At 37.7% G+C, this 27,145-nt stretch overlaps 1 protein-coding gene across 1 annotated transcript in view; it reads left to right on the top strand.

Moving 5' to 3' along the window:
* The window catches only part of LOC138830070 (anaphase-promoting complex subunit 4-like), a gene marked incomplete at its 3' end in the record, with an annotated part of 46,371 nt that extends 19,279 nt beyond the window's left edge, over window positions 1–27,092 (top strand). The window contains 20 exon segments of the mRNA XM_070026495.1: window positions 616–700; window positions 1,342–1,473; window positions 3,005–3,088; window positions 4,860–4,946; window positions 5,705–5,769; window positions 6,878–6,979; window positions 9,166–9,299; window positions 10,828–10,852; window positions 11,237–11,292; window positions 13,056–13,102; window positions 14,806–14,889; window positions 15,148–15,204; window positions 17,129–17,222; window positions 21,127–21,224; window positions 22,050–22,111; window positions 22,197–22,235; window positions 22,317–22,421; window positions 24,830–24,902; window positions 25,344–25,519; window positions 26,969–27,092. Coding sequence (XP_069882596.1) covers window positions 616–700; window positions 1,342–1,473; window positions 3,005–3,088; window positions 4,860–4,946; window positions 5,705–5,769; window positions 6,878–6,979; window positions 9,166–9,299; window positions 10,828–10,852; window positions 11,237–11,292; window positions 13,056–13,102; window positions 14,806–14,889; window positions 15,148–15,204; window positions 17,129–17,222; window positions 21,127–21,224; window positions 22,050–22,111; window positions 22,197–22,235; window positions 22,317–22,421; window positions 24,830–24,902; window positions 25,344–25,519; window positions 26,969–27,092 — 1,729 coding nt within the window.
* Between the last annotated feature and the right edge of the window lie 53 nt (window positions 27,093–27,145).

Genomic DNA, 27,145 nt, shown 5'->3' with positions numbered 1-27,145 from the left:
TCTTCATTGTGTCATATCCATAATAAAACTGTTTTGTTATTGGCTGTATGTGAATACAATTATTAGTATGTTATGTTACTATAAATGCTTAATGTTAGCTATAAGAAATATATATTGTTCTTTGGAAACAAAAGAAATGGCCTGCTGTGATTGAATATTGAGAGTTGCTGTGTTTGCTTAGTGTATCAGTTTTCCCCACAGAGGAATTTTAGCACTCAGATTAGATTAAAGCAGTAACAATTGATATTTTGGCTAAAAAAACCACAGTCATCTAAAAGAGAGAAGAGGAACCAGCAGGAGGGAGAAAGGAAAAAGAGATGGTGAGGGAAGGTGAATATATATGTATGACAATACCAGCATGAAGCCCTACAGAAACTTAGGAAGGAATAGATAGGGAGGAAGGATAGTTAAGAAAGAGTAATATAGATTAGGAGTAAATTTGATCAAAGTGTATTATATTCATGTTGTAAATATCACAGTGTAACACTTTTGTACTATAAGTTCATGCTAATTATTTTTTAAAGATAGTGTAGAAATAAAATCCACAAATATAAAAAACACCCACAATCATCTGTGTTGTTCACTGGTTCTCTGCTTGTTACATTTTTTTATTAGATTAAATATTCTTGTCCTTGGAGGAAGCTCTGGATTTATTGAGCTTTATGCTTATGGGATGTTCAAAATTGCTCGAGTCACAGGAGTGAGTTTTTCTTTTAGGTTTCCTGTATTATTTCTCTTAAAATATAGTGGCTAGTTTACTTATGGAATAAGAATAACATAGTAAGTTTTATTTTTATTTTTTCAGTTTCAATTTGTTTTTAAATAATTAGAGGATTTTTTAAGCTAAAATAATGATATTACTATAGAGATGAGAAACTTTTGGTGGAATTACTCATGCTTTTTCCTTTAATGAAAAGATTGATCTGATCCACTTGACTGTGATTTAACTGGAGCCTAATGAAAGCTATCGGAAGCCACTCTTTGTTGAGTACTGAGTCTCCTACTACTGCTAAATCAGTCTTCTCCAGAGCCTTTTTCATCTCGCTCTCACAATTCCCCAAGGTGTAGAAAATATCATAGCCTTCAGGGAATTTGTTCATCAACCTTTGATGTGCAACTGTTGATGGGATTGGGATCAGAAGTTTTAATGTTTATAGGTCTTTGTGACTAGGAGGAGCCCTTTACCTGCTTTACCTACCTTTACCTGCTACATGAGTATAGCTGAAACCAGAAGTGTGTGTCACAGCTTTCTAAAGTTGTGTATAAATTGTTGCTTCCAGTATTACAAAGTGCACCCTAGCAGTGATACCACATGTATGAGGGTGTGTGATTATTTTGCAGATTGCTGGCACTTGTCTTGCATTGTGTCTATCAAGTGATTTGAAATCATTATCAGTGGTCGCAGAGGTTTCCACTGGTGATGCTTCAAAGGTTTCATACTTTCAGCTATGTAATTGTAGAGATTAAGAATATGTTTTAGTTTTTCAGTTGTTTTTTAGGGTGGTTGGTGCTGAGAGTTGACAGGACGTACGAGCATGCTGTCCACCACTGAGCTGGGTCCCCACCTCTGTGGGTTTGTATCTATATCTCACTGTATTCTAATGGGCAGCAAAATAAAACATCTCCGTGGAGTTTCTAAATTGTACATATTGAATGCTGTTGTAGTACTATTATTTTCCACATAAAAACAATGTTTTGATGATCTACAAATTGGTTCCTATAACAGAATTACTTGGTTTTGAGCATTTTCTTGGGACTCAGTTATTAGTAATAATAAGGGCTGATATTCATCATTTATTATATGCCAAACCCTTAGTGCCTTAAACACAACAACATATGGATAGGCACTGTTATTATACCTGAAGAAAGTACTGGACACATACAAAAGCTCATAATTGGAAAGTGATACTAGGCAGTCTGCATTCAGGTTCTGTGCCTTTTTTCTCCTTCTAATGAGAGGAAGGCTTGCTTTGTAATCCAGACTGGCCTAGAACTTCAGGTTCTCCTGCTTTAGCCTCCCAAGTGTTGGGATTACAGGTGTGCACCATTAGGCTCTAAACATGCTTTTTGTGTAAAACATTTAAGTATTGGTGAGGGCTCTTTTATTGTGTGTAGCATACATAATAAGATTAGGAAACTGTTTGGGCTCCTGTTATTTAGATTGTACCTTTGCTTTGCCAAGAAAACTTCCCCAGTGTTTCCTCTGAAAATCCTATATGTTTATCCTAAGTATGTGTGAATTTTCAAACAAAGTAGAACAAAAGGATAGAAGATGTGAGGACTGCTTAGTGTCTTCAATAGCATGCTGTTCAGTGTTCCAGAGCACCCTAGACATAGAATTCACAACAATGGTAGTACACATTTGTGTCTTAAGGCTGAGCAACTGTGATCACCAGGCTGTATTTGTGCTATAATAGAGCAGCTCTTTTTTTTCTGTGAAATTTGTAAAAGTTTTTTTTTTTGTTTTTTTTGTTTTTTTTTTTTTTGTCCTGGGGCTTGAACTCAGGGCTTGGGCACTGTCCCTGAGCTTCTTTTGCTCAAGGCTGACATTCTACTACTTGAGCTACAGTGCCATTTTTGGCTTTTTCTGTTTATGTGGTACTGAGGAATCAAATCTAGGGCTTCATGCATGCTAAGCAAGCACTCTACAACTAAGCAACATTCCCAGCTAGTAATAGATTTTTTTTTAATGACAACTTCTGTGCGATACAACTGGTAAGGGATATTTTCTTTGTTTTTACCAGTAGTATTTTAATGCCTTTTGATGCCTTCCCTTGGTTCTGATGCCTCCAACTTGGTTATGTTTCAAAGGGGACAGAATTATGATTTGGTCTTCCTGATACTTAGTTACATCTTTGCTCCTCTTTAAGTTAGAGGATGCACACGTGTGCGCATGCACATGTGTGTGTATGTGTGTGTGTGTGTGTGTGTGTTTTACAGGAACAATTTATCTTTAAAAAAGTAAATACATCTGATTATGACTCAATTTATTCTTGTTTTTCAGCTTGAAACCAATCTGCTCTACTCCTTCTTACATGAAGTAACTCAGATGGCCAGGAAGTTTATTCACATTTCAGCTCTGTTGCAGGTATTTATTCATCACTTGCTTTCTAGTAGTATCTACTGTAACATTTGTAATTTTATTTTTTAAAACTGACGTCAGTTGGATGTCTATTCTGCTAATCTTACAATATTTATTAAAGCCAGAAAAAGTAATTTAATTAATCTACTCATCCAATCCTATCACCTCCAAATGAAAGGGAAAAAATAGTCAATCTTTTAAATGTTCCTGTTAATGTTACTTATACTTTATTGCAAATAAAATAGTCTTTTTATGATTTTAGGTTTTGATCATAACAAAGATACCCCAAATTAGTAGATAATTTTGTAGGTTAGCAGTTTGGACTAAACTCAGCCAGAAAGTTGTGGTGATCTGTACCTGGTATGGCTCATATCACCCAGCTTGATCATGCAAGCTGATATGTGTCCCTGGCTGAAGTGGCTTTGCCTCTGCCCTGCATCCCTCATCTTCTAGCCAGCTAGTCCTGTGCTGTTTCTAGGGTAGTGGCAGCAAAGGTTTCAAGAGTACACATTGAGGGATGGGAATGTGTCTCAGTGGTAGAATGCTTGCCTCACATGCATGAAACCCTGGGTTCGATTCCTCAGTACCATGTACACAAAAAAGGCTAGAACTGGAGCAGTGGCTTAAGTGGCAGAGTGATAGTCTTGAACAAAAGAAGCTCAGGGACAGTTGCCCAGGCCAAGTTCAAGCTCAGGACTAGCAAAAAATTAAATAAATAAGAGTGTAAGTTGAACTGTGGTTGGTGGGACACTTCTATAATCCAGCAATTGGGAGGCTCAGGCAAGAGTATTATAATATCAACTTGAGTTATATAGCAAGCTTGGGCTATATAACAAGATCCTGTCTCCCTCTCCGTCCCCTCAAAAAAAAGTGCAAGTCAAGATGTATAAACAACTTGAAAGCCCTGGCCTCAGCAGTGTTTTTTCTGCTATGTTCAGTTAGAGCAAGTTATAGGGCAGCCAGGTGCAAGGTGAGGAGAATAAGTCAGGATAGAAGAACTGTAAAGAATTCAGGCCATTTTTTTCATTATTGTTCTACCACAGCCATTAATTTACTTGATGGCAAATGTAACTAGGTGTCGAAATCTTTTAAGGGTCCTCTGACAGTTTAATAGTTGAACAAATTAACATTTTGACAGTGTAATAAAACACAGCTTAAATAATAAAATGTAAAAGATGTTTGTTTTACTAGGTATAGAAATGTTCTTTTGAAATGAAGGAAGGGGTAACACTGTGCAAAAAAGAAATGTACTCATTACCTTTCTTATGTAACTGTAACCCCTCTGTATATTACCTTTACAATAAAATTTAAGTATAAAAAAAGTTCCTTTCTAAAGTTCTAAGAATCATTGATTCTTTGGTAAAAATAGTTGTTACCAAACAGTTAGACCCTGGTGGCTTACACCTGTAATCCTAGCTACTTAAGAGGCTCAGATCTTAGGATCATGGTTCAAGGCCAGCCCAGGCAGTAAAGTCTATGAGACTTTTAGCTCCATTTAACCACCAGAAAATAGGAGGTAGCACTGTGGTTCAAGGTGGTAAGGAGCTAGCCTTGAGCAAAAGAGCTCAGGGACAGTCCCCAGACCACAAGTTCAAGCCCCACAATTGGAAAAAAAAAAAAAAGAAGTTACCAAAGGTTAGCTATGGTCTTCTCTTTTCCTTTGGCTTAACTAAGTTAATTAGGGTGGTTGAAAGTAAGTTCTGGATTTTTTGTGACCTTAAATAGCACATATTAGGTAGAATGTGGGTTTAAAATATTTTTTTCTTTTTGCTAATAGTATATAAATTTGTCACTGACATGTATGTGTGAAGTATGGGAAGAAATACTGATGCAGATGGATTCTCGTCTCACTAAGTTTGTGCAGGTAATGTAACTGATATTTCCTGTGGAAAGAGTTTAAAAGTCTATTTGCTTTATATGCTATATGAGAAAGGTCAGTTTAATTTATGAAATATTAAGACCATAATTTCTTCAGACAGCTTGGCCTAATGACTATTTTCACAGAAAATATTTGCAAAAAGGAGTCTATATTAGGTTTTGTTACTATAACAAAGTACCTGAACTTGGGTAATGTATACAGAAAAGAGGTTTATGTATCTTCCAGTTTTGTAGACTAGAAGTCCCAGATTGTGTGGCTCTGTTATTTTCTTCCTCTGGGAGATGGCATCTTGGCAGAGGGATCACTTTGTGACGCAGGAACCAGAAAGTGGAGAAGGGTGGTCTTGCTCTTTTAGAATAACTCACTCTGCAGGATCTAACCAGGTTCCTATGAGAACTACATTTTCTTCACATAGCAGCACCCTCAGTGACCTAACCACCTCCCAGTATGCCTTACCTCTTAAAGATTCCACTACCTCAGCAGCATCATAATACATGAACCGTTGGGGGACAAACCATATCAGATCCATAGCTGACTCTTCCACCATTGGAACAACTTAATGCAGTGGGTGTGCTTTGGGAATGAGGAAGCTATTGAAACAGCTGACTGGTTGTCTCCAGTCACTGAACCTCAGATATTTCCTGTATATAAGGGCTTGAGAGAAGACAGAGGAAAGAACAGTGAGTAGATGTACTTTATAAGCTGCAAAACATGTACCACATATTTCTTTTTATTTTATCTAGGAAAAGAACATAACCACATCAGTACAGGATGAATTTATGCACTTGCTGTTGTGGGGGAAGGCAAGGTAATAAACTCTTCCTTTTCCTCCCTTCTCCCCCGATTGGTTGTAGGGCTTGAACTCAGGGCCTATGTGCTGTCCTTAAGATCTTTTCGCTCTACCACTTTGAGCCACATCCCTGCTTCCAGTTTTTTGAGTGGTTAACTGGAAATAAGACTCTCACAGAGACTTCTCTGTTTGGGCTGTCTTTTTTTTTCTGTACTGGAGCCTGAACTCTGGGCCTAGGCTCTGTCCCTGAGCTCTTCAGCTCAAGGCTAGCACTCTACCACTTGAGCCACAGCGACACTTCAGGCCTTTTCTGCTTATGTAATGCTGAGGAATCCAACCCAGGGCCTCATGCATGCAAGGCAAGCACTCTACCACTGAGCCCAGCCCTGTCTGGGCTGTCTTTGAATCACAATCCTTAGATATCAACCTCCTGAGTAGCTAGGATTATAGGCATGAGCCACTGATGCCCTGTTTCACCTCTCTCTCCCCTTTTTAAATCAATTGATTTTAAAAGTAAATAAAAATGAATAATTCATTTGTCCAAATGAAATAGAAAATTCTGGTATAAAAAGAGTATTAGGAGTATAGATCTCCAGGTTTTTTGATACACCCTTTTGGGTTAATGTGATCATTTTGTACAGAAATTTTAGTTTTTATGTTGCCAAACTAAACTTTTTCTTTTTGGTATCTTAGAACTTTCCCCATCTTAAGCGCATGAAAAGGTTAATCTGTATTTACTTCTGGAATTATTTTTTATGGTTTTCATTTATTCCCTCCCGTGTTTCAGATGTGATTTCCATGGTGCTTTGTGGAAACCTCTGCCATCCTTTTCCTAAATGCTTACATTGGTACAATATGGCTTAGTGAGCATTGCCCTTTGCCTTACTAAGCCAAGTCCTTTTTAATATGCAGTGTATCCTCATGTGTACTTAAGTGTGTTAGGGTTATTTTTTTGTTTCTTTTTGTATACAAAAGAAAGTTGTATTTTTTTAAGAAAGTTTTATTTTTGTTGGGAGTAGTTTTACTTTGTTCCAAAATCTTGTTTTTTTCTTTGAAATCTATGATTTTAAGCAATGTGTACAGATTTTAGATGGAGAAATGACTAAAACATCCTTTTACATTGTAGTGCTGAACTTCAGCCCCTTTTGGTGAACCAGCTAACTGTAAAGGTGCTGTTAAAGTCATCATATTCCAGTATTCAGAAGTTGGTTATAAGTCATTTGCAGAGGTATAAAGATGATGGACATTGCTTTGGTCTTTCTGAAAATTTACCTTTATTGTCTGGCATTTTCTTCTGGAATCTTTCCTAGCTGAATTTTTTTTTTTTTTGTCAGTCATGGGGCTTGAACTTTGGGCCTGGGCACTGTCCCTCAGCTCTTCAGCTCAAGGAGAGTTTTCTACCACTTGAGCTACAGTGCCACTACCCTGAAAATTTTTTAATAATAATTTTTAGTGAGATTAAGTGATTATATAAATGTCACAAATTTCATAGTACTGTAGGATAGTGATATTTTGTTAAAATCACAAACACATTTTAACCTTTGCAAGGCAAATTGTCATTATCTTGGTCTATAAAGTTTGTGAATTCTATGAGCTTTGACAATATTTCTTCTGCTTTGGGTGATAAATATATTTCTTTCCTTTTGCTTAGTGTTAGCTGTTCCCTCTTTCCCTCTCATCCCTCCCTCCCTTGAGTTCTTTAGTTCATTTTCATCAATGCCCAGTGTAGCTGATGGGTTCCTCTGTTGTATTTTTTCACCTGTTTCCCTCTGATTCCATGCCCTCCTCCTAGCTTCCCTTAGATGTGTGCACATATATACCCCATATGAGGTCAAGAACATGGAGTCATTTAGAAATTATATGGCAGATTAAGTAGATGTCCTTTGTTTCTTGAGTCCTGTTTACTTTGTCGTATTTCCTTGCGTTTTGGATTTTAACATCCTCATATCAGGAAGAACATGTGCTATTTGTCTTTCTGCTCTTGTCTTACCTCACTCACACTGATTCATTTTAGTTCCATCCATTTCTCTGCATCTGGGTTGTTTCTATATCTTGGCTATTGATTGTGAATAGTGCCTAGCTGAAATTTTTGCATTGGCATTTGAAGGGGAATCTTGGCACACTCAAGGGTAAAGATTATTTCTGCTTCATGAAATAATTTTTCACTATCTTTTCACCAAGCAAGTCTCCCATCTGGATCCCCCCACTATACTATAAGGTATATTTTGAAATAGGGCATATATTCCTTTTTTTGTTCCACAGAGAAAATTGAGTATGTTGTATATTTTATCTTGTAAAACATATTGTGTATTTTTCATTCAACACCCTAGAATTTTGTTCTGAGTCTCATTTTACCAGGATGAAACTGAATTAGTTATATGGATGGCCCAAAGATAGTACATGGCAGAGCCACAATTCCTTTTAGTGTTCCAGGTCTCGTGTTGTTCCTATCCGTAGCTGCTTGAGTGACAGTTTTACAAGCGGATGCTGAATGTTCAGTTTAAATTTGTATACAGCCCGTTATGTAATGCCTTCTGCACTGGTCTTTCTATACTTTGTTCCACAAATGTCTGGTCTTTTTACTCTTCTTTTTCCTTTTCTTGCAATGCTCTGGGTCAAAACCAGGGTCTTGTATATGCTGGGCAAGGATTCTACTAGTGAGCTATATCCTCATCCCTGTAGAATGTGTATTCCTCAGTAAATCCAATAGAATACCTCTCACAGATGCTCCTGTTCCCTTCTTTTTGATCAGTCCCCATATTTTTTCACCAGTCCCCATATTAACTCATATTACACTTATACCCTTGTCCTATGCATTCCCCTCAAGGTATTTATGGCCATTGGGAAGATTACACTGTATGATTGTGTGGTTGAGACCTGTCTCCCCTGTTATGCTGTAATTTCTGTGGTCACAAGGACCTGATTCTTGTCAGCTTTCTGTCCCTAGCATCTAGCACAATGTCTGACACAAAGTTGGATCTCAAAAACTATTTGTTTAGTATCGGATAGATATGGGTGAACAAGATTGCCTACTGGCTCTCTTTAAAGTGCCAAGATTGGGGCTAAGGGGTAGCTTAGTGGTTGAGCACTTGCTAGCTTATGCAAGGCCCTAGCTTCATCCCTAGCATTGCGCCTCCCCTCAGATAGTGCCAGGACTGTGAAACACAATTTGTTCATATAAAATTTAATCGTATTGTCATGTATATTCATTTCAGTAGATGATAGCCAGATGATTGTGCTTATGTTTATAGAACTAGAGATACAATTTTTTTAATGGCAAGAAAATTAAATAGTTACCTTAAATTTTTATTTCTGAAAAATTGGAACTGTCTACCACTGCCTACCACCCTGACTAAGTAATGATACTATGTCTCCTGTGACTAAGTAATGATACTATGTCTCCTGTTGTGCTAGTGGCTCAGAGTCTTTATTGTATTATTTGAGTGAACTGAAAGGAATGGCTTCATGGAAGCAAAAATACAAACCCCTTGGACTGGATGCTATGGGAATTGAAGGTAGTGATTTAATTTCTCAACAGAATATATTAGGTATAGTTTACTTATTTAACAAGGACTATTTCTTTATATTTTTTATTTCCTTTTAGATGCTATTGATTGTGAATATTTACATTTGAAATTAATAAGAACCTTACACACATACCTGTAATCCCAGTGCTTGGTATGCTAAGGCAAAAGGATTGTAAGTTTATTTAATCATACAAAGAGTTTCAAGTCTATGAAATTTAACTTTGATTCAGTTTTTAATCTATTTATATTTGGCTAGTATGTCCAGTACAGTAAGATACAGTTTAGGAATACATTTTACTTTCTCTTTCTGTTGAGCTGTTTTTCTTTTCTTTTCTTTCTTTCTTTTTTTTTTTGGTGCCAGTCTCAGAACTTAAACTCAATTCCTGAGTGCTGTCCCTGAGCTTTTTTTCTCAAGGCTAGCATTCTACCATTTGCTCCATTTCTGGCTTTTGGTGATTAGTTGGAGTTTATGAATCTCCTGGATTTTCCTGTGTGGGCTGTCTTTGAACTGCAGGCCTCAGATCTCAGCCACCTGAGTGTCTAGGATGAGGCGTGAACCGCCACAGCACCAAGCTTCTCAGACTCTCTTGTCATTCCTGGCTGTTGGCTCTTTGAGCTTTCTGCACTTGGCTTCTCCTGGAGAACTTTGTCACTCACCAGTATTCAGTACTTCTGAAACTAGTTTTAAGTTGTTCTTTACTCTTTATTTTTCTAAGTTTATAATACATATGCTTCCTCCTGTTCACTGTCATTATGATTGGGCTCTAGAAAGTGAAAACCCCAGCACTTGCTCAGAAGACAAAGTGAGAGGAGAAATGACATTGCTTTTCCTGTGTTTTGGAATATTTTTGGAATTTACATTTGCTGAGAGCAAATATGATATACTAAGTTTTCTAGGATTACCTCTCACGATGAATAGAAAGTATTTAACTTCTTGATCCTCTTAAGTAGAAAAAATGTCACTACGAAGGGTTACAGATGGAGGAACAGAGCAGTGGGGGAGGGCTTTAGTGTGGTCTGGTTGTGTTAGGTAGGGGTGAAGGTATTAGTTAGGTAGAACACAGAAAACTTTGTTTTTCACTGGTGCTGCAAGAGAATGTTAGTTACCTTACTTGATAACATAGGAGTGCTGCAATCTTTGATTTCCTAGTAGGGTGATTGATACTGATCCACCTCTCAGTGATATTATGAAACATAAAAAAAAATACTTGTACTGTTGGGAATGTAGCTCACTGGCACACTGTTGTCTAGTATGCACAGGCTCCCGGTTCAGGTCTTAGGACCTCAAGGAAAATCAGTACAGGTATTATTTGCTTACTGTAATTATCACATAGAAGTAAACTTAAAGAGTTTATAAAAATTGAACTCATCTCTGTATTCAGAAAGTTCACCAAAATGAAAATGAGTTTGATTTATAATACTTAACGTTTTTTCATTTGTGTCAAATCCAAGAGAGTTCAGTTTTTGAGACCTCATTTATTTGTTGGACTAAAAGATTAGTTTCATAAAATGATGTCCAGTGGTATCAGACATTGTGACATAACATAAGTTTATAGTAGTAACTTCCTCTTGGAGTCAGTTTTTTTTTTTTTTTTTTACTGATTAGTAATTTTTTAACAAAAAATGTGGGAAAATTTTTTCCTCACTTACTTGCAGAGTTAGGAAAAGAATTCATATGTCACAGAATGCTGGGAAAGATTCAGTTTTTTGGAAACACAGTTACAACCAGATAGTATCATTTATTTGCTTAATTTTTGAAAGAATCGAGATGTGTTTTGTTTTTGATTGCCTTAATTTTAGGAATGTAATAATGTTTGGCTTGTAAAATCTGCTCTTCTAAGGGCTTAAATCCTGACAAGACAAAGAAGAACAGTAAGGTTTATTTTACTCTGTGACAGTTGAACAGTACTACATGAACTGCACATGACTTTTTTTTTCTGATTTGTTTATCTTTTCAGAGTTATAGACATTAGTATAAAGAATTTCAAGGCATTTTTCCAGTGGCTTTCTGTGGGTAAGTTAACTTTAACATTGTTGTTTTAACACTTTTGAAAACTGTGGAAATACATCTTAGATTTGAATTAGTCTGTTAAAATTTCAAATACTTATAAAATAGTATAATGAGCCTCCTTGTTTCCTTCTTTCACCCAGCTTCAACTGTTGTCCATCTATGGCAGTCCTATTTCACCTACTCCATGATTCCCCCATAGAAGTATTAAAGCTAATTTGTAACACCTGTGCCCCTTACACTCACTAGTACAGTGATCCCTTACCTATCTTGGGAGTTAAGTTCCAGACAACCCCGTGATAAGTGAAAATCCCATGCTCTATTGTGGTTCATTTATTGCTCTGGAAAGTAACTACCTGATAGGTGAGGGATCACTATTTCTGGTTTGTTTCGTTTTGTTTTTTAACCCTGGGATGCAATGAAGCTACAATACAGCGAGGGACAACTGCATTTCCTTAGGTTAAAATTTAATGTTTGAGCCCTTGCTATATATTGGGCACGGGTATAAGATTTTCAAAAAGCCCTTCAGTAGCTTGTGTTACATTTTACACTCTGTTCTTCAGTCTCTAGAGCTGTGTGGTCCATGGTGGTAACCACTAACTAGCCTGTGGCTGTTGAATTGATGGAAATCATCTAAAATTACACATTTAGTTATGTAGTCAGGCTAGCCTCTTTGAAGTTCCTAGGACTCACAGATGATCACTGACAGCACAGAACTGGGATCTTGCTATTACATTTTCATGGGCAGTGGTGCCCTTGCTAAGTGGTACACAGACTTCTTTAGGACTTTCTTTGTAATGCCACTACGTCTTTGCCATTGGGTAGGCAGTTTAATTAACAAATACCTGTTGACTTCACATGAGATGGTTTGATCACCACTCTGAGGTACTTGCATTTTTTTAGGCCCATTTATACTGCTATTTTTGTGAAGTATATTCTTTAAATAATGAAACAAACATTTCTCTCCAACATATGCAACATTTAGTTTTATGTCTCATATTTGTTAAAATTTAGAGTGAAATACAAGATAAATTCCTTTTGATATGCTAATACTGCAAAGTGTCCAAATGTTCAGTTCTAATATTACAAAAGCAGACTTTATGCTTATCACTCTACTATAGTTACTTTTGTTTAAAACCTGAATGTGATCTTAAGTTACTTGAATTCTTGGTTGGATATTTTTGTTTGTTTCCTTTTTTTAAACTATATGATTGATAGTTGGAATAGGGAACTGGAGTTTTTTCAGGCTAGCTTGTTGCAGATCTGAGTTTTAATTAGAATAAATTGCAATATTAAAAGTAGGACTTTAGAAATCCTTTCTCTGATGGGATTAGTGGTTTAGTTTTACTTATAATTATTGCGTGCTCTAACTAAGCATCAGCAGTAGAAGAGCAGTGAGTAACGGCTCAGTTCTTATCTCCAGAATGTGACACTGTTGTCACCCTGGCTTTGTCACTGACACAAGGTTATAACTTTGTTGTCTTTTTTTTTGTAAAATGTAATTTCCATGAAGGCATTTTTACTGCTCTGTCCCCAGCAGCATAATCAATAAGGTTTTGTTTGGGGTGAGGACCAACAATCCTGAATATATTTTAGATCCTGATTAAGTCAGATTTTAGTTCATACTAAATTGTTCAAAGAGAAAGTTTTTTGTAGTAAAAAGAAACTGTTCAAATGGAAAATTTAGTTCAGTAAACCTCATTTGGTCTTTGAGGTATATCTGTAATAAAAATTACATTTCAAGATAATTTTTAACTTTGTATTTCCAGCCATGTTGAGAATGACCGAAGACCATGTGCTTCCTGAGCTGAATAAGGTATGCACAGAAGTACTTATGGCCAGCCCTGTGTGTCAGCAGGTTCCATCTCAGTAGATTCAACCAACCACCAATGAAAAATATTCTGAAAATAATGCATCTGTTCCAAACATATGTACTTGTTTTTCTCTTTACTATTCCTTACACAATACAACAATAGTTATTTACATCGTATTAGGTGTTACAAGCACTCTAAATGGGATTTAAAGTGTACAGGAGGATGTGTTTTCTTATATAAAGATCTTGAGCACCTGAGGATTGTGTTATCTGTGGGGGTCTTAGAACCAATCTCTCAGATAACAGGGGACACCTGTGTAATTTCCTTACCTATTGTCCTGATTGAGCTCAGCCTTGCTCATGGTTTTGGTACTCTTACAGAGTTAGATAACAGGACGTTGGTCTTGTTATCTAAATAAATTTGAGTGGTTGCATAATATTTTCATCTCGCGGAATACTGTTACGGATATTTGAATTTACAATTTTCATGTTTGAATGAGGTTGTATAATTCTTACAACATAGCATCCTTATACTCTTTAACTGCCTTAAGTCTTTTTATTATTGTGAAAATATTGTACAGAGGGGGTTACAATTACATGGGCAAGATAATGAGTACACTTCTTATCAAGCATTGTAGCCTCCTCCTTTGTTTCCCCTTCCCATCCCCGCTCCCCCACTTAACCCTCCTCCCCCCCCCACCAAAGTTGTAAAGTTCGTTTTCGACATATGACTTGTACATCTCATTTTTTTTAGTCCAGTCGTGGGGCCTGAACTCTGGGCCTGGGCGCTGTCACTCAGCTCTTCAGCTCACGGCTAGCGCTCTACCACTTGAGCCACAGCGCCACTTCCAGCTTTTTTTTTTGCTTATGTGGTGCTGAGGAATCGAACCCAGGGCCTCATGCATGCAAGGCAAGCGCTCTACCACTGAGCCACTTTCCCAGCCCTTGTACATCTCATTGTAGCAATGGGTCCACCTGTATCCCTACTTAAATGATTTGTTTTTTTCCCTTCCCCTCCACAAATTATAACAACATCAAATACAGTGATAGCAGGGGTTATTCCGTGGGGGGGGGGGACATACAAATGAACAAAGAAATAATCTTATAAATGTGATAGGAACAATCGCATGAAAGAAAAAAAAAACATTTGAATACATATCTTAGGGTTCATTTCCCTAACATCAACTTATCTGACCTTTTTGGCTTGACTCAGACATATACTAAGTATTGAAAACAAGGGAAACCATGGGACCTATGTTTCTTTGGGCCTGGCTTCCTTCACTTAATATAATTTTTTCCAAACCTTTCCATTTCCTAACAAATGGGGAAATGTCATTCTTTCTGATGGAGGCATAGAATTCCATTGTGTATATATACCACATTTTCTTGATCCACTCCATCTACTAAGGGGCATTTGGGTTGGTTCTATATCTTATGCCTTAAGTCTTAAATGCATTTTTATTTTCCTTGAAATATAAGTACTTAAATGTTGTACCTAAGTTGAAGCCTGGAAATGAGCAGTTTCTTTCTGTGAGGATGTGGAAAGAAGCATTCCCTGAAAGCGAGCTTAGAGAACAGCCAGCCTCCTCCTTGCTCTCCACAGCCCACTCACCTGCACCCAGGCCCAAACTGTGGATTCAGGTAAATTATTGGGAAGCTTTCTTTTTACCGTGATTTGTTTTCTTTTTGCCCCTTTTTGTTAATAGATAACTCAGAAAGATATCACATTTGTTACTGAATTTCTTACTGAACATTTCAATGAGGAAAGAAATAGCTATTTTTACAATTAAGTCACTTTGAAAATAATCACAGCAAAGATGGTTCATGGTTAAAAAGTAATGAGCAATTACTTTTATAAAAAGACTAATTTTAAAAAGACTAAACATAAAGTCTATAAGTAGACTTCTGTCTGTATGTATCTTACAATCTGCAAAAAACTAAATGCAATGGATAGCTGTTTTATAAAATACATATTGAGTTTGTTAATTTTAAGATTATTTTCTTAATATTTTGAGCTTTTAGAAATAAACTATGTTTGTTCTTTCTAGGCTCCAGACTTTTCTAATCGAAAAAGAAAATACTTTAATGTTGAAAAAGTTGGTCAGGTATGGGCTTTCTATTGAACTTGGTTTGATTTTTAAGAACGAATTTTAAGACTTTGTACTGTTAATTCATATTATCTAAATTTTATGGAAAATAATACAATGCCAGTATAACTGGCATTGTTGTTTATTTTCTCAGCTGTCTTTGATGTACAGCTTAATAGAAGACAGCTAATTTTAATGTCTACCTATGTGTTTATTCTGTTTTAATATGCTAATTTGCTTAATGTATATAAGGAAAATCTAACTTCAAGCAGGTGTGTGTCCTTGGAAAGGAGAAAGTACTGAACTAGTTTTGTCCTTTAACTGAGGATATTCTTTAATATTATACAAAATCCTTCCAAGTGTTGGTCTCTTGGAAGTTTTTAATGTGGAATCTAAAATTGTGTTTAGTAGACACTTCATACTCAGTTTCATTAAAAATCTCTCCATCTTCCTTGCACTTTGAAAGGCACTTTTACTCATGCTTGTTTTCATAGCATCATAACTTGGTCTTTTTAGAAATATTGGTTCTGTGGCTTTTACAGATCTTTTTAAGTACTGACGCCTTCCATTATACATTATAAATATGTGACTTCAGTCTACTCTAATCAGTCTTTAGTTACTGTGAAGCTGTCAGGCACTCAGTAACAGATGCAGGTGCCAACATTTTGAGTTTTGCTTAAAAGTTGCTTTTTTTTTTTGAGACAGGGTCTTGCTCTATAGGCCTTAAACTTGTGATATTCCTGCCTCATCCTCTTCTAAGTGCTGGAATTACAGGCCTTTAGAACCAAGTTTAGCTGAAATGTTATTTGCAATAAATATTTTAGGTTGTTTTGTTCAAAGTCACTTTATTTTCAAAAAAATACCTGCCAAAAGTAAGAGTTTGAGGGGGTAGAGGGATGGATGAGTATGCATGTTCAAAGGGGTAACATTGACCAAGACATATTTGTCCATAAGCTGAACCATGGCAACTCCTTGTACATCTATTTAATAAAATAAATAAAAATTTTAAAATTAAAAAATACCTCACAAACATCTAAGTATGAAGAACCAGTTTGTCCCCTAGTCTTTTGTTTCTAAGTAAAAATGGAATGTCATTTTTAAAATATTTATTTATTTATTATTGTGAAAATACTGTACAGAGGGGTTACAATTACATGGGCAAGATAATGAGTACGTTTCTTATCAAGCATTGTAGCCTCCTCCTTAGTTTCCCCTTCCCATCCCTTCCCATCCTCCCCCTTGGAATGTCATTTTTTATAAAATGTCTGCCTTTACAACTGAAACAAGACAGTTTCAGTTTTTCTTCAAGACAACTTTGCATGCTTTGATGTGTTGTAAAATCACCCGTGTGCCTCCTAACTCTGACTCAAAAAACGTTAAAAGATCTGCCATCAAGACTTGAGAATTAACAATTTAATAGTTCTATCAGGATAAATGAAACTGAATATGTGACAAAGAACACAAGAATTTGGTCTACTAGGTGAGGGGTGCAGGTACTGGCTGTTCTTTCTTCCACACCTTCAGTGCAAATGTTGACACCGTGAAAGGGCAAGTGACACCTTGGCACTAAAGCTGGCATTAACCTTGTAGTCAATGGAAGCATGCTGAGCACTCTCAGGGATGGGGCTACACTGTGAGAACTGCCCTTGTGGAGCATACTGTCAGTTGGTACTTGTAAAACTAAAATATAGCCCTGATAGGTAAGGTTAAAATATATCTTGAAAATGAACCACAAAATGTAAACTCTGGTTTCTACATTTACTATACTCTGACCATTTAAGTCATTTTCATGTTGTCTAGAATTTGTCACCTCACTTAGAAAAATAATGTACCTTCAGAGAACCTGGCAGTACAACAAGATAACTTAGTAACTAGAATAATGTTAAATACAGATTAGAGCCTGAATCATTGCTTAACTGAAAAAAATTTAAACTATTTTTAGTATTTGAAAGATGAAGATGATGGCCTTGTGTCACCCCCTAACACGGAAGGAAACCAGTGGTATGACTTCCTCCAAAACAGCAGCCATCTTAAAGGTACTTTATGAACCAAGCAGATGTTGGCCATGTTTATACATATTTGAGATTAAAGAGTAACCTCAAAATTTGTCTAATTTCTTCAGGCTTACTTGGCATGTCCATTTTATTTGATTAGAGAACAGCATTTTAACAAGTAGAGTATGATGTCACCATGATAGATAGAAAACACCCTGAAATTAACTGTGCTGTGGTACATTAACTATGCTGACACTAAAATTATTTTTTCCCTCCTGACACCAGCCAGTTATGATACCAGCTGAAGGTCCTGCAATGCAATTCATTGCAATTATGACACTGAGCACCCACAATGATCATTAGCCTCCAGAGGGAGGAAGGCTCAGTCTGCTAGACTCCTCACATCACATCAGTCCCAAGAGCTAGGTTCCCTTACCCACACCTCTGTGGGACTTGACTATGGGACATATGTCCCAACTTTCTCCCTTAAGTTGGCATAGCTTCCAGACTGGTGTACAATGCTCAGGAACACATTCAGCTTTCCTTTCCAGACTGTTTGTAATAAAAATTTAACTTGGGCATAGCCCAGTGGAAAACATCATTCAGGGTTTGATATGGAGGAAGAGGCCACAGCTTTTAGATCCTCCCAGCACTCAACATGTTCATCAACCAGGGAGCCATCCAAACCTCCCCAGTGTCTTTTTTTTTAATTATTAAGAAGGTTAGTAAAGAAGGGTTATGGTGGGCTGGGAAGTTGGCTCAGTGGTAGAGGGCTTGCCTTGCATGCATCAAGTCCTGGGTTTCATTCCTCAGGACCACATAAGCAGAAAAAGCTGGAAGTGGCTCTGTGGCTCAAGTGGTAGGGTGCTAGCCTTGAGCTGAAGAGCTGAGGGACAGCTCCTAGGCACAGAGTTCAGGCCCCAGGACCAGAAAAAAAGAAAAAGAAAAAGAAAAGAAAAGTTATGGTTACGTAAGGCAGGTAAAGATTACATTTCTTTTTTTGACAATGTCACCCTTTCCCTTGCTCTCTCCCAGTTTGTCTTGGGTTTTTGATGGAGGCTTCATTATAATGATTTAGTCACTGGGGTAGAATTCAACCCCAAGCCCCGATTCCTTTCCTGCAGTCTGGCAGATGGAGCTGAAACTTATAAGCTTCTGGTTAAGGCATAGACTTTCCACGCCACCCAACCCTGAGGCTTTGCAGGAACCTGCCAGAGTGGCCACATTAAAATTGGCCATCATGGGCTGGGAAGATGGCTCAGTGGTAGAGCGCTTGCCTTGCATGCCTGAGGCCCTGGGTTCGATTCCTCAGTACCACATAAGCAAAATGAAAAAAGCCGGAAGTGGAGCTGTGACTCAAGTGGTAGAGCTCTAGCCTTGAGCTGAAGAGCTGAGGGACAGCGCTCAGGCCCAGAGTTCAGGCCCCACAACCGGACCCCCCCCAAAAAAATTAAAATTGGCCATCACATTTACTACTCAGGATATCTGGGTTTCAGGAGCTGAGTTTTGGGAACTGGCGACAAAGGCAACATGTTTTTCTGTAATTACCTAGTATGTCACCTCTTGAACCTTAAAGTGCTGAAATGATTATTTTTTTTTACCTAACACAGCTGGTAAGGGAAGTGCTGAGTGTGGGAGAGACAGTCTCAGAGCCATTTGAGCTGGTGGGCCTGAGTCACAGCTTGATTCACAGCTCTTTTCATCCCAGGCAGTTCCAGAGGCCCAGTAGGCCTCTTTGTTTTTTTTCCTTTTAAGTTGGAGAATAAGATGAGTTCTTATGGATATTGTAATACTGTATAAAAAAGCCATTTTAAAATAAAAAGCATACTGAATACAACAGCAAAAAAGAAACAAAGCTAGCAGTGGCAGAGTATCCTGGACTGCTGCTGCTATCACATTGTGGCAGAGTTGAGAAGAAAGAACAGGTTTCAGTACATAGCTTATGGTTTCCAATGCCTTCCATTTTTCTAATAGCCAATAGCATTTTACTGTTGGGCTTTGGTGTAGGACTAAGCATGAGAAGGACCAAGCGAATGTAGTTGTATTAAGTGGACTGGATTGAAGGGAGATTCTGGTCATTTATTTTAACAAGGTATGTCGAAAGTATAATGAGAATTCCACCATGAAAAAGTATGGACTATAGTAATCAAAACAGCTTGGTATTGGCATAAGAACAGACCTCAGGACCAATGGAATAGAATTGAAAACCCAGAAATGAACCTACAGACCTATAGCCATCTAATCTTCAATAAGGGAGCTAAAACAATAGAATGGAAGAAAGACAGCCTCTTCAGTAAATGGTGCTGGCAAAATTGGTTAACTACATGCAGAAAACTAAAGCTAGATCCTTATATATCACCCTGCACCAGAATCAACTCCAAATGGATCAAAGACCTTGAACTCAAAGCAGACACTCTGAAAACATTACAGGATGGAATAGGAGAAACCCTAGGTCTCCTTGGCTCAGGCCGAAATTTTCTGAATAGAGACCCGGAAGCACAACAAATCAAAGAAAGGTTGGACAAATGGGATTGCATAAGGTTGCAGAGCTTCTGCAGGGCAAATGACATAGCTAGCAAGATCAATAGAAAGCCCACGGATTGGGAGAAGATCTTTACTAGCCATACAACGGACAAGGGTCTCATATCTAAAATATACTTGGAACTCAAAAAATTAAACCACCCAACAACAAATTCCTCAAAGAAACAACTGCCCAATAAATAAGTGGGCGAAAGACTTAAAGAGAAGCTTCTCTGAAGAAGAAAGAAGGATGGCCAATAGACACATGAAGAAATGTTCAACATCCCTAGCCATAAAAGAAATGCAAATCAAAACAACATTGAGATATCACCTCACTCCAGTTAGAACAGCAAAAATCAAGAACTCTAACAACAACAGATGCTGGAGGGGATGGGGACAGAAAGGAACCTTACTTCATTGTTGGTGGAAATGTAAACTTGTTCAACCACTTTGGAAAGCAGTATGGAGGTTCCTCAAAAGACTTCACATAGATCTCCCCTATAATCCAGCAATCCCACTTTTGGGCATTTACCCAAATGTTTACAAACAAGACCACACTAAAGCTACCAGCACAACTATGTTTATTGCAGCATTATTTACCATAGCTAAGATATGGAACCAACCCAGATGCCCCTCAGTAGATGAATGGATCAAGAAAATGTGGTATATATACACAATGGAATTCTATGCCTCCATCAGAAAGAATGACATTTCCCCATTTGTTAGGAAATGGAAAGGTTTGGAAAAAATTATATTAAGTGAAGTAAGCCAGGCCCAAAGAAACATAGGTCCCATGGTTTCCCTTATTTGCAATATCTAGTATAGGTATGAGTCAAGCGGAAAAGGTCAGATAATATGATGTTAGGAAAATGAACCCTTAAATATGTATTTTAATGTTTTCGTTTCTTTCATGCATGTGTTTCTAATGCATTTATAAGATTATTTCTTTGTTGCTTTGTATGTTCCTCCCCCACAGTGTAACCCCCGCTTTCACTATATTTGATGTCAGTATAACATGTGGAGGAGATGGGGACAAACAAGTCGTTTAAGGATTCAGGTGGACCTGTTGCAACAATGAGAAGTACAAAATGTCATGTCAAAACCAGCTTTACAATGTCGGTGTGGGGGGGGAGGGGGTATGATTGGGTCGGGGGGAGGGGGTGGCTGGGAAGGGAGGTGAAGGGTAAACAAAGGAGGAGGCTGCAATGCTTGGTAAGAAATGTATGCATTATCCTGCCCATGTAATTGTAAACCTTCTGTACAGTATGTTCTCAAATAAAATAAAATAAAATTTTAAATTTAAAAATAAAAAATAAAAAAAAATAAAAAAAGAAAAAGTATGGACTGCCTCTGACAATGGATTATTTTCTCCTAATCATTGGTTTGCTATAGTTTTTGTTTTGTTTCTGTTTTTGTCTGAAACCAGAAAGCCCTTTGCTGTTTCCTTATTATGCTCGAAAATCATTGCATTTTGTGAAAAGGCAAATGGAAACCATTATTGATCAGTGTTTGCAAATGACAGCAGTAAGTTGGGAAGAAATGCATGTCTTCGTGTGGGAACAAGAGTATAGTATGTCTCGTCTATGTAAATGAACATATATATTAGGATAAATTGTAAAAATGCTGATATTCAACTCGTTTTGATTGTCAAAATTGGCAGTTTCTTATGGCTTGGTTATATCCATAGTTAATTCCTTATATAAATTTATTTTACTTTATGTATTTTTAAAATTATTATAAGGTAGGCACTTATGGCTCATGCCTGTAATCCTAGCTTCTCAGGAGACTGAGATCTGAGGATCGAGTTCAAAGCCAGCTAGGGCAGGAAAGGCCATGAGGCTTATCTCCAATAAACCACTTAGAAAACCAGAAGTGGCACTGTGGCTCAAGTGGTAGAGCACTAGTCTTGAGCTGAAGAGTTGAGGGACAGAGTGCCCAGTCTTGAGCTGAAGAGCTGAGGGACAGAGTGCCCAGGCCCAGAGTTCAAGCCCCTCCACCGACAAAAAAAAAAAAAAAATTATTGTAAAGGTGATGTACAGAGAGGTTACAATTACATAGGTCAGGTACTGAATACTGTACATTTCTTTTTCAACAATGTAACCCCCTCCCTCATTTTCTGCTCACATAAATTTAAAAATTATCGTCTTAGTAAAGTATCTTTAGTGTTTTATTTGCCCCCCCAGATCAATCTCAATACAGTCTTAGTCCCAGAGCTGGTGTGTCTTGTCAGTGACTGATGTCATGAGACCAGAGGGAGGGAGTGGTCTTTTAGCACAGGCCAAGCAGGCTCCTCACCACTAGCTGCTCCCCTTCTCTCTAATGATGTTTCCAAATCTTGCTTTTCTGTAGGATGAAATTGGAAAATCAATGAATCAAGCCATCTGTATTCCATTATATAGAGATGCTAGAAGGTTATCTTCTTTACCTGTTAGGTAGTATAATTTAGCAGCAAGTTTGAATTTTTCTCTTTTTTTTTTTTTTTTGCTTTTGTTTTAGTGAGGACTCTGCGCGCAGATTGTTCACATTTCCTTTTCTGTGTGTGTCTCCTCGTCTTGTGTAAACAGTAGTTTTTGTTCTAAACTTAAATAGCTAAATACATTACTTTTCTTTCCTTAGGTGGAATAATAAAAGTTCAAATCTACAGTACCTTCTTTTTACTATTTTAGAAGACTCACTGTATAAAATGTGTATCTTAAGATTAAGGCATACTGATATTTCCCAGTGAGTATTCCTTTGAAGTTTGAACCGAAGAGATGAGAGCTTAATATTTGTAATAATAATAAGCCATTCAGCTTCCCTCCAGCATTTCGGGTTTCAGCGAAGCTGCCTCATGACTTTAGGTTTGCATTCAGTATTCTCAGTTCTCACATCTGGGAGATGGTAATGCTGAATTGAGAAGCTATTTGATCCCTTCTTGTTCTAGAGTTTTAACTTTTATATTAGTATATAGCCTCGTATATAAGTTTTTTTTTAAAAATAGGTTTAGGAAAATGACAGCAGACCTGTGTTATATCTAAGAACACTTAGTGATTCAAAACTGTGTTAGTAAGTACTTTATAGAAAGGCTTTTTTAAATTTTAGGTTAATTATCTTTCATCAAATAAGAGCTCTTGCCCACAGAGACTTTTTGAGATTCCAAAGTAAACATTCTGAAAATCAAATGATATTCAGGGTTCCATTAGCATTTTAAATCGTTTTAAGTCTCACTATGAAGGTACTAGTTTATTTTTGTGTGCCACTCTGGGGTATGAATTTAGGCTCTGGGCATTGTCCCTCAGCTTTTGTGCTCAAGGCTATTGTTTTCCCACTTGAACCACAATTCCACTTTTGACTTTTTGGTGGTTAATTGAAGATAGGAGTCTCCTGGATCCCTGCCCAGGCTAGCTTCAAATGATGATCTTCAGATCTCAGCGCTGAGTAGCTGGGATTACTGACATGAGCCACCAGCACATAGCTAAAGGGATTTCTTTTTTCATTGTCAAGAGGGGTTACAGTTAATAAGTAAGATAATAGGTACATTTCTTGTCTAACTTGTTACCCCCTGCCTCATTTTTGTCCTTTCCCTCCCCTCCCTAATCCTCCCACTTGCCAAATTGTACAGATCATTTCCAACATATTGACTTGTGAATATGGCTATTGTATTGGATCCCCCTTGTCCTTTGTCTCACGATTCTGTTCTCCTTTCCCTTCCCTAATTCAGATAAATGTATGTATAATACCAGGGTACCAAAATCAAATACAGTGACAATAGGGGATAAACCGCAGGGGGAAGAACACACCAAAGAAACAAAAAGTACATAGTACATTAAAAACAACAGGGCTGGGAAGGTGGCTCAGTGGTAGAGTGCTTGCGTTTCATGCCTGAGGCCCTGGGTTCGATTCCTCAGCACCACATAAGCAAAAAGAAAAAAGCCAGAAGTGGCGTTGTGCCTCAAGTGGTAGAGCACTAGCCTTGAGCTGAAGAGGTGAGGGACAGCGCCCAAGCCTAGAGTTCAGGCCCCATGAACGGAACCAAAAAACAAAACAAAACAAAAACAACAATAACAAAGAAAAACCTCATGTTTCCATGTCTTGGAGTTCATTTCACTTAGCATCATCTTATATGGTCATATGTACATAGCTCTTGAGCTATTTTTCTCATCTGTTAAAATTATCCTAGAAGTATACTAATTATTGAAAATAAGGGAAACAATGGGACCTATTTTGGGGGGGTGTCTGGCTTCACTTGATAGGATTTTTTTCCCAGTCTTTCCATTTCCTTACAAATGGGGCAGTGTCATTCTTTCTGATGGAAGAATAGAATTCCATATATGTATATATATATATATATATATATATATATATATATATATATACACACACACACACATGTGTGTATGTATGTATACATATGTGTGTATGTATGTATACATATGTGTATCACATTTTCTTTTTTGTTGGTCATGGGACTTGAACTCTGTGCCTGGGCACTGTCCCTCAGCTCTTCAGCTCAAGGCAAGTGCTCTACCACTTGAGCCACAGTGCCACTTCCAGTTTTCTGGTGGTTTATTGAGGATAAGAGTCTCACAGACTTTCCTGTCTGGACTGGCTTTGAACTGCATTCCTCAGATCTCAACCTCGTGAGTAGCTTGGGTTACACGCGTGAGCCACTGGCCCCCAGCTTTACCACATTTTCTTGATCTATTGATCTACTGAAGGGCGTGTGGGTTGGTTCCATATGTTAGCTATGGTGAATAATGCGGCAATAAACCTAGTTGTGCTGGTAGCTTTAGTATGGCCTTGTTTGTGGTCATTAGGGTAAATGCCCAGCAGGTGATTGCTGGGTCATAGGGGAGCTCTATGTGCCTTTTGAGAACCTTCACTAAAGGGAATTTTTGAATTCAAGATGTTAGTTTTCCTTAGTTATGGCCTTTAGCTGCTTAGTGATTAAGATTTTAAACCAAGCTGGTTTGCCTGACTAAGTGTTTAAATTATAGTATTCTGGAGTGGAAGTGGTAGTGTTGGTCTGGGATTTGGGAAGTAGATATGTGTGCTAACATTGCCAGTCATGTTTGTTCAGGCATTTAGATTTATTGGCTATGTAGTTGTTCCATAGGGTCTCATTCCCCTCTCTCCTTTCTTTCTTCAAGATCTGTAAGTAATGGACTAATTGCTGTGAAATTTGGGAGCTTCACCTATGCTACAACTGAAAAAGTCAGAAGAAAATAACGCCCAAGCCTGATTTGGGACAGAAGCATGTGTGATGTATGTGTAGTCAGTGCTATGTCAGATGTGCTGTCAATAAAGGGGCTCTGTCATTTGTAGGGGGGCAGATTTTCTTTTACTTTGATTCTTGTTAGCTCTGTTCACTCAGTTATATATAAGGTATAACTCATGAAATTTTCACAGGCTTAAGGCCTAGCCATTTATGTTCAGAGTTTTCTAGAACAGTGATAAAATGTCACAGATCATTTTGTTTGATCTGATGATTACTTATTTTGTTATAACTAGTTATATTTGTGAAAATTGATATAAAAGTATAAACTGATAAGGTGTTTTGTCATTGCAGGGAATATCACCTATGGTTTTATTTTGTTTTTGCTTAGTGTCAGCATGTTATGTGGTTATGATCATTTCTGATATAACAAAATGCATCTCACTTCCAGCAACTACAGCTGTTTAGATGCCCAGTTTTATGATGATGAAACTGTAACAGTCATTCTTAAAGACACCATGGGACGTGAAGGAAGAGACAGACTCTTGGTCCAGTTGCCATTGTCGTTTGTGTATAACAGTGAAGATGCTGCAGAGTATCAATTCACTAGAACTTATGCCACAAGGTAACTAACTACCTTAGTGGTATAGGGTCTGTGTGGTTAAAGTTAGCTTTAGTTTTTTAAAGGTAGGATCTCAAAAAGAGCTGAAGTGTGGCTCAAGTGGTACAGTACCAGGTGCTGAATTCAAAACCCAGAACCACCAAAAATTTAAAAAAGAAGTGTCCCATTGTGTATCTCAGGTTGCCTCGCCTTGAAATAACCAGGCTTGTCTCAAATTCATGAAGTTCTTGCATGGTCTCCAAGGTGTTGAGTTGTCAGTCATATGGTACCAGGCTTAGCTTATATTTAGCTATATTTACCATATGCCAAGAATTCCAGTTTCTTACATATGCTAGGCAATGTTTTTTTAGTTACTGGTCTACCCATACAGACAGCTGAGCAGAAAACCTCCTGCTTTGTTTTTTTTTTCTTTGTCCATCATGGGGTTTGAACTCTGGGCCTGAGTGCTGTCCCTCAGTTCTTCAGGTCAAGCCTAGCACTCTGCCACTTGAGCCACAGTGCCACTTTGGGTTTTGTGGTGGTTTATTGGAGAGAAGAGTTTCACAGTCTTTCCGGCATGGACTGGCTTTGAACCATGATCCTCCTGAGTAGCTAGGATTACAGGAATGAGCCACCAGTGCCTGCCTGGCTTCCTACTTTGTATTTTTAAAATCCGAACTTCATACAACACACTGAAACCCACCAAACACTGTTAGGAAAGATGAGGAGGAGACTAATTGCTATTAAATTTAGGAGGATCATCTACCCCACAACTGAAAAAAATCAGAAGGTAAGTCTTCCTTCATGCTACAAAGTCTTCCCAAATGTTACAAATTTCCTAATGTTACAATTGTATGTTACCTCAAAAATTAAAAAACGGGAAAAAATGTGCCGACTTTAATCATTGTCTTGTCCCTTGCTTTAATATTAAACTAGGATTTTTTGCTAGAATAAGATGAGGAATTATTTGGAATGGAGAAGAGGACTTCATTTGAGTTATGTTTTAAAGGATAGCATTAACTTTAGTTTGTTGTCACTAATAATTATAAACTTGCCTTTAGTGTTTTCCAGAATTGGGACCCCAGTTCCATTGCAGAGTCTATAGTCAGTTCTAGGAGATAGTTTTAGTTGCTTGAGGATTTAAAGTAATGAGATTCCTTCTCTAATTTAAAAACATGAGCATCTGCTCTCCTTGAAAGGGAATTGAGGACTGGGTGCATAGCTCAGTTGTGCAAGGCTTGAATTTAATCTCTAGTACTGTATCCTCCCTCCCCATCACCCAAAAAACAAAGGGCACCAAGACCTTACTAAAATGAAGCCAAGGCTCTGTGGAATGTAGTATTTTTACAGACTGTCTTGTCACCTGGGAATGGAGTGTGGGTGGGAGTAGGACCCCAGTTGCCCCAAACCCCTCCTCTAGTGAATGTGGGAGGTGGAGGTCCTGTTTGATTCCTGGGCTGGTTTTTCCTCCAGGCTAGATGAACAAAGCAGTGTTATTCCCACATGCACCCTGCACTTTGAGAAGCACTGGCGGTTACTGGAGAGCATGAAAGCTCAGTACGTTGCTGGGAATGTTTTTCACAAAGTGTCCTGTGTGGTGAGTATGGCTTTGTTTCTATGCAGCATCCTATGAGTACTCAAGCATGTCAT

This window comes from Dipodomys merriami, unplaced genomic scaffold (assembly GCF_024711535.1).
Source record: "Dipodomys merriami isolate MVZ:Mamm:240054 unplaced genomic scaffold, mDipMer1.0.p SCAF_1815, whole genome shotgun sequence".
Lineage (NCBI taxonomy): Eukaryota > Metazoa > Chordata > Mammalia > Rodentia > Heteromyidae > Dipodomys > Dipodomys merriami.
The sequence above is the reverse complement of the archived record's forward strand: the minus strand, read 5'-3'. Positions and strand labels throughout refer to the sequence as shown.